This window comes from Panicum hallii, chromosome 5 (genome assembly GCF_002211085.1).
Source record: "Panicum hallii strain FIL2 chromosome 5, PHallii_v3.1, whole genome shotgun sequence".
Classification (NCBI taxonomy): domain Eukaryota; kingdom Viridiplantae; phylum Streptophyta; class Magnoliopsida; order Poales; family Poaceae; genus Panicum; species Panicum hallii.
In genome coordinates this window covers 11,871,416-11,879,382 of record NC_038046.1, presented here as the reverse complement: position 1 = coordinate 11,879,382, position 7,967 = coordinate 11,871,416, and the positions used below count along the sequence as shown (strand labels likewise).

Sequence of the window (7,967 nt, the reverse complement as noted above, 5' to 3'; positions counted from 1 at the left end):
CTTGTCACTCATAGGTGATAGGTGGTCTGAAGATGCTATGCTATTGGAGCTGGTAGGCGGTACCTCTATCTTCTCACTTTTTCGACACTAAATTATGTTTGTCCAGCTGTGAACATTAATGTGATTGTCATTCTACCCTTTATATTGATTGCTTATAATGTTGAATAATGCATCATACATGGCAGTGGTCTATGCTCACATTTTACTTTATCTGTTTAGTGCTCACCCCATCAGCTTGACCTCTTCCCTTAATAGCGTATGGGTGAGGTACTGAGGTACACTGAAATTAGAAGGGTTCCTTGGAATTTTAAGAAAGGGAACAATCTAATGGAAAACCCCCAGGATAGAGATTTTGTTGTTTTTTTCGCAAATGGCAATGAACACAAAGAGAACAATACCTGCTACTTTGGTTACTACATTTTGTGAGTTCTATTGTCAATTTATTTTTCTCTTTACGTTTCAGGAATGATGGCAACTTTAAAAAATTAGAGCGCGTAGAAAATCCATGTTTTCCTCATTGCACAGAGATGATAATAGGGTCCTCTGCTGGCTGACACTTATGTAACTCTCCTAAAAGGTTGCAGATGCATGGTATGGGCAAATGCTTGCCAAGGGAGAGCTCGGTATTGACATGGGTGGGAAAGGGGATGATTCAGGTAACATCATACAATGTTCTTAATTTTTTTTTCTAATGCTGAGAACCTGTCCCAAAGTGGATTTTGCAGAATATATCATGGTTTCCTCGATATTTTGACAGCCCTGATTTTTGCAATTGTCCCTCTTCCAGTTTACATCTCTTGTTTCATTATTGTGGCTTCCATGTGCCATGCATGCATGCATGCACCACAGTCGTTTTAATTAACATTCCATTGAACAGGGTATCTCTGTTATCGGTGCATTTTTGAGCTGCTTAGTCAATCCAGCATAAGTGTGCGACTGTTCAGTGGAAGCAATTCTGCTGATTTCATTTAAAGTAGCATGTTCAGTATTCTGCTGATCGTAGGAATCAAATTCTTGCAAGGACAGGTTCGTAGGAATCAACTCTGGGTCTCAATTTCTTGCAAGAACTTGATTCCTGCGATCAGCAGAATACCGAGGACAGGTTGTAGGCCGTACGTATAGCCCGGCGGCGGTGCGGTCCAGGTCCTTTCGCCCTCCGTCGACAAATTCGCGGGCACTGCTCGGAGGATCAGGATGAGGACAGTGCGTCCGGCTGTTGAGCACGGCACGGCTAACTTGCGGCGGCGCACGCCAGCACGAGGGTGTCTCCACTGCTTTGCGGCACGGCCGTCAGGTGTTCATCGCCGGCAGGCTCCGCAATCGTCACCAAACCCGCCAAGCCGCTGCCATCCTGGACCATATATTTCATCTGCGTTACGTTGCCAAGAGATGCATGCATGACCGCGGCGCCGTGTGCGTGAGCAACGAGAGCGGCGTTTTCATCACGAGGGGCCCTACCATGCACGACGTGATGATACTTGCGAGTATGTATCACCTCCGGGATATCGTGCCGGCTTTCTGGCAAGGAGCTTGGACAAAATAAAAATAAATATGAGATGATAAAGACGCGCCGTGATTTAGTATTCGGTACGGTCTTTCGAAAAAATGATTTTGTATTCGGTAGGGAGCATCCAACAATTTCAGCTGTGACCAACCCTAGCAACAGAACAAGAAAACAGCACAGGTCAGGTCAGCAGCCTACCCACTACAGAAACAAAATTATCACCTCTAATGATGTGCCTAGTTGCAGGGTCCACAGGCTAACCATGATGTGGAATGGCGTGCTAGTGTGCATGAATCTGAACGCGTGCGAACCTTTCAGGGTCAGCCTGACCAAACCTCCGTGTGTTCCCGTCATCAGTGTGGATGCCGGACGGTCTCAAATTGACCCCTCCAGATGGCAAACTTCAGGAGCAGTTGATATGCTTTCTTGGTCCCCTGCTTGTTCTTGTTGTCTTGAATCAGTATGTAGCACTGGATCAGGACCATCTAGCGAAACCGCCCTGGAGAAAATGCAATCAGTGATTTTTTTTTTCCTGCTGAAAAATTTCCAAGAAACCAAGCAAAGTTAGATACAGAATGGGGGACAACAAATAATCAGCATATCTGTGTTCTTATGTATCAAACTCAAACATATTCCAGATTATGGGGTACAAATAAACAGGCTAAATCCAGGACAGGTTGCTTGCTAAATCTGAAAGCTGTTTCTTGGAAAGAAGTCCATATTTTCAGTAAGCAGTACTGCAGTAGTAATAAAGAAGTTAAAAAACGACACATCCATCCATACCTTTGGAGCATATATATGTAGGTAGAAGAGGAATGCGCCAAACGCGTTGACCATATTCAACTAACTACGCACATGCAATACCTCGTCAGAGGAAAAAAAAAGTACTTACAAGTACGAGTAGGTTTCAGCTCGTTTCAGCAGCCAACTGAGACTTCTGCGGGTCCAAAACTGCTCTTTATAAGAGGAGCAGTCAAACACACCACACATCCATATCTGTCCATTGATCTCAGGCTCTCCACCAAAAAATGGCCTTCTTCTTCATCCGCATGGTGCTCCTCTTCTTCCTGAGCACAAAATGCGCCACCGCACTCTACCACAACACCGAATACCACAGACCTTGCTGCCCTGCTCGCCTTCAAGGCACAGCTCAAGGATCCCTTTGGCATCCTTGCGAGCAACTGGACTCCGACTGCCTCCTTCTGCTCGTGGGCCGGCGTCTCATGTGACCGCAGTCAGCATGTCACTGGCCTGGAGTTCAGCGACGTGCCTCTCCAGGGCAGCATCGCGTCGGAGCTTGGAAATCTCTCTTTCCTCTCGACCCTTGTCCTCAGCAACACCAGCGTCATGGGTACCGTGCCAGACGAGCTTGGTAGTCTGCCATGGCTTCAAACTATTGATCTTTCTTACAACGACTTGTCAGGTACCATCCCTCGTATCCTTGGCAACCTTACTAGGCTTGAGATGCTTGATCTTGCTTGGAATAACTTCTTTGGGGGGATCCCGCATGAGTTGCAAAATTTGCACAGCCTTCTTATGTTAAGATTGCAAGGCAATGACCTGAGCGGACCAATTCCGGAGGGGCTGTTCAACAACGCACCAAATTTGAGTAGCATATATCTTGGAGTGAATAGGCTGACAGGAGCAATTCCTGATAGTGTCAGCTCATTGCTAAAGCTGGAGATTCTGGTCCTAGAAAAAAATTTTCTCTCAGGCCCCATGCCGCCTTCTCTTTTCAATATGTCCCAGCTGCAGTTACTATATGTTGGACGGAACAATCTCTCAGGTCCAATTCCCGGAAACAGGAACTTTCACCTCCCTATGCTGCAAGTGCTCTCCCTTCAAGATAACCAATTCAGTGGGCCTATCCCATTGGGACTCTCTACCTGTAAGAACCTTGAACAGCTCTCCCTTTCCGGAAATAATTTCACTGGTACTGTACCATCATGGTTGGCAACACTGCCAAACCTCACCAGAATATCCTTGTCAATGAATGACCTTACTGGCAAGATTCCTATTGAGCTAAGCAACAATACCGAGCTCCTTGTGTTGGACCTCAGTGAGAACAATCTTGAGGGAGGAATTCCACCAGAATTGGGAAAACTGAGAAACCTTAGGTTTCTAGGCCTTGCAAACAACCAAATTACTGGTGTCATTCCAGAATCCATAGGCAATCTGTCCAATCTTACACAAATAGACTTAGTAGGAAACAGGTTAACCGGATCAATACCAGTGTCATTTCAAAATTTGCTAAATCTCCATCGCATCTTTGTCTTTGGGAACCAGCTCTCTGGGAATCTCGATTTCCTGGCAGTATTATCCAAATGCAGGAGCCTGAATACCATAAACATAGCAGCAAATAAATTCACAGGGATTCTACCACCCTACATGGGAAACCTCAGCACAGTGCTGCAATATTTCATAGCGGATAAAAACATGATCACTGGAAGCATCCCTAGTACATTGGCTAATCTGAGCAACCTGTTGGTACTGTCTATAAGTGGAAACAACCTAAGTGGGAAGATCCCCACAACAATCACTGCGATGAAGAATCTCCAAGAACTCAATCTCTCCAACAACAGCTTGTCTGGCACCATTGTGGTAGAAATCAGTAGATTAACAAGTCTAGTTCGGTTGGATCTTGGTGGCAATAAACTAATCGGTTCTATTCCAAGCAGTGTCAGTAGTCTAAGCCAACTGCAAGTTATGATATTATCCCAAAATTCACTGTCTTCAACCATACCAACAAGTCTATGGCGCCTTCAGAAACTTGTTATGCTTGATCTGTCAAGGAACTCTTTGAGTGGTTCCCTACCTGCCGATGTTGGAAAACTGACAGCAATTACCAAGATGGATTTATCAAGCAACAAGTTATCAGGTGAAATTCCAACATCCATCGGTGATCTTCAGATGATGATCTATCTGAATCTATCCAGCAATTTATTTGAAGGATCACTACCAGACAAAATTGGAAAGTTACTAAGTATTGAGGACTTGGATCTCTCCTCCAATGTGCTTTCCGGTACCATTCCAGAAACCTTGACCAATCTCACTCACCTTACAAATTTGAACCTTTCTTTCAACAGCCTGGGTGGACAGATACCAGAAGGAGGTGTATTCTCAAATATCACCCTCCCATCATTGATGGGGAACAATGCCCTCTGTGGCCTTCCCCACCTAGGAATAGCACCATGTCAGAGCAACAGTGATCAGTCATGGGTAAAATCACAGTTGTTAAAAGTCATATTACCTGCAGTTCTGGCATTTTTTGTTTTAGCTGTGTGCCTGTATATGTTGGTAAGAGCTAAAGTGAATATAGGAAGAAAGATGACAGTACCCTCAGACACAGACTTGCTGAACTATCAGTTGATCTCATACCACGAACTTGTCCGTGCAACCAGCAACTTCACTGATGATAACTTGCTAGGGGCTGGAAGCTTTGGGAAAGTCTTCAAAGGTGAATTGGATGATGGATCTGTGATTGCAATAAAGGTACTAAACATGCAGCATGAACTAGCTTCCAAGAGCTTTGACACAGAGTGCCGTGCACTACGAATGGCTCGGCACCGGAACTTGGTGAAGATAATTAGCACTTGCTCCAATCTCGACTTCAGGGCACTAATTCTTGAGTATATGCCTCATGGTAGTTTGGATGATTGGTTGTACTCAAATGATGGTAGGCAACTCAGTTTCCTCCAAAGGGTTGGCATTATGCTGGATGTTGCAATGGCGATGGAGTATCTCCACCACCAGCACTTTGAAGCTGTCCTGCATTGTGATTTAAAGCCAAGCAATATCTTGCTCGACCAGGACATGATTGCACATGTTTCTGACTTCGGCATTTCCAAGCTGCTAGCTGGAACTGAAAATTCCATCACATTAACAAGCATGCCTGGCACTGTAGGATACATGGCTCCTGGTAAGTTTAAATTCCCCTTGCAATGTATGATGCAGCACACATCCCTGTTCTTATTTAAGCTCACCAGTTTTCTTTTGACATGGAATGAACAGAGTTCGGATCAACAGGAAAAGCATCACGTGCCAGTGACATCTACAGCTATGGAATTGTTCTCCTAGAAGTCTTCACAAGGAAAAAGCCAACTGATGCAATGTTTGTCGGTGAGTTGAGCTTGAGGAGGTGGGTTAGTCAGGCATTCCCGCATGAACTCTCAAATGTAGTTGACAGTAGCATACTGCAAGATGGTATTGAAGATGAAAGTAGGCCTCCCGAGAACTTCAGCATTTTGAATATCAACCTAATATCCATTATTGAGTTGGCCTTGCTTTGCTCAAGCGTTGTACCTGAGGAAAGGATGCCAATGAAGGATGTGGTAGTGAAGTTAAACAAGATCAAGTCGAATTACAATTTACAGCTTGGCAAACATGGGTACATTCATCAAAAGACTTGATATTCAAACTTTCATCAGCAACAACTGAAAGGAATGTCAATAGTTTTCAAGCACTGGCACAGGTCGGCCAGAATTGAAGGATTCACTTGAGATGTACTAGTCGCAAGTACTAAATTGCTAGACTCTCACACCACATGCTTAAATCACAGAAAGATCAAGTGTGCAGGACGGGAACATCAGGAAAGATTGTAGCTGGCATATTTTTCTTTTTTTTTCCAGTGCAAGTAAATTTCTGATGTCAAGTTTCCGAAGCAAAAGTAATGACGTGAGCATGTATTGTTGCTTGAGATATATTTATTTACAGTGCACCCGCTGATGCAGTGATGCTATCAATCTATCATCATACCATGGACTAAATGATAAAAACAAATGCTAGCATTCTTTGACTCCTCAAGTTTCTTGGTTTGTGGATTGTGTTCTGGGGGCAGGAATAAATTAAGCTAGGATTCAGTTAACTGAATGGGGTTTCAAACTGAGGTTCTTCAGTACTAGGCCCGAGCGATGGAGTGAGGGGCGAAACATAGCAATAGGCCCCCGAACACAGAGATTGCCACTTCGCCCTAGGCCTACTACTAATCTAGGCCGATTCTCGTCGAAATAGAACCGGAGCGCAGACGCGCAGTGCCAAACCTACCCCCAAGTCCTTAACCCTTACATAACATTCTGCGGCTCCGCTCGCCGCATCGCGATCCTAGCTTACTGAATGTCATCAGGAACGGCTCATGCAGGTCAACAGCGTATGTAATAATGCAAATATATTCGCAGCGAGAAGAGACAAGGTACTCACGGCATCGTAGCGGCGCACCCGCGGGGTGAAGCGCAGTGGCGCGCGGCGAAACCGCCGTTGCTGGCTGGCCGGCCGGAACGGCGGAATCACCTCCTCTCTTCGGCCTACAGGCTGTAGGACAGGTGCTGTGCCTGACTGCGGCGGTGGCGGCGGCAGAGCATAGCTTGTTGGGGCTGGCTCGTGGGCCAGAAAGCAAACTCGGCCCATACTCAGGACTCGGCAGAAAACAAAGAATATACGGCGTGATCTTTCGAGAAAACCATCACAACGTGGAAGATCATGGTTATACTTTTCTTTCTGAGCAGGAGGTTAAAAACATATTTCTCGTTTCTTACTCGGCTGACAACAAATGTTATGGACCATCAAGCTCAAGTTCCGCGTAGAAGAAAAGCACAATGGCGAATATTACTCTTCCTCCCTCAGCAACAAGCGGGATGACTTCACCTAGTCGCATTGATCGCCTGGTCTTTCACCGTTGTTTAGGCGATGACTGCAACGGGCAAGTCGGGCTGCAGGCGGGGCAGTTGTCCTTGCACTCGTCCCAAGTACTGTAACTATCTTCTTCCCTGGCAGCAGTAGCAGATGCTGCCGTGGTCACAGAAATACTGGGTGCAAAACTTTAGGATGATTTTCCTCCCATCTAGCGGTACAGTGTTGGCTACAGTAGCATTTGAATTTGCGTTGGTAAGATTAGTCGAGTAGCTCCTCCTTGTACCATTGGTCTCAAGTAGCTGACGATAACCTGTTGAGAATTGAATCAATTTTTCTTTTATCAATGGTATATGCATATATTCATTATAAGTTTAACAACAAGGTTGAAGAAGAAAAAAAATAAGATGGTGATGCATACATACGGATACTCTCAGTCAGCAATACGAATCGTCCAAAAAGCACAAATAAAAAGATGACCATCACACGAACAAGGCCACCTCTACCATTGTCCCTCGTATCGGATCACCTATTCGGTTCGGTGGTTGATAGATCTGTGTGGAAAACAAGGTGGGGATGTGAGCAATAGCCATGCTTTATTTGCTTGAATATATATATATAGATGATAAAGTCATCCCTACAGCTATACCATGCACCGATCTCATGTAACTCTTTCGTTTTATTCTTTGCCAAGAATAGTAACCCATCGTGCTCGCTAATAAATAAATTCTTACCATCTGCAATCAAATTTGGAACAGTTTAATAACAATTTCCACGCCATGAAACCATCCTAAAAAGATTCTTAAATTTGTGCTAGCAACTTAATTTTCTTTGATCA

At 44.8% G+C, this 7,967-nt stretch overlaps 1 protein-coding gene across 1 annotated transcript; it reads left to right on the top strand.

The window, feature by feature from the left end:
• The first annotated feature begins 2,717 nt into the window (after nt 1–2,717).
• LOC112895742 (putative receptor-like protein kinase At3g47110) lies at nt 2,718–6,202 on the top strand. The gene is made up of 2 exons (XM_025963735.1): nt 2,718–5,423; nt 5,516–6,202. The coding sequence occupies exons 1-2, from the start codon at nt 2,852–2,854 to the stop codon at nt 5,911–5,913; spliced, it is 2,970 nt and encodes a 989-aa protein (XP_025819520.1). The 5' UTR covers nt 2,718–2,851; the 3' UTR covers nt 5,914–6,202.
• The last annotated feature ends 1,765 nt before the right edge of the window (nt 6,203–7,967 follow it).

Excerpts from the sequence above, each read along its gene's own strand:
- LOC112895742 (XM_025963735.1), top strand. The coding sequence starts at position 2,852 with ATGGGTACCGTGCCAGACGAGCTTGGTAGTCTGCCATGGCTTCAAACT. Across the intron at positions 5,424-5,515 it reads TGTAGGATACATGGCTCCTG|AGTTCGGATCAACAGGAAAA; the intron begins GTAAGTTTAAAT and ends TGGAATGAACAG.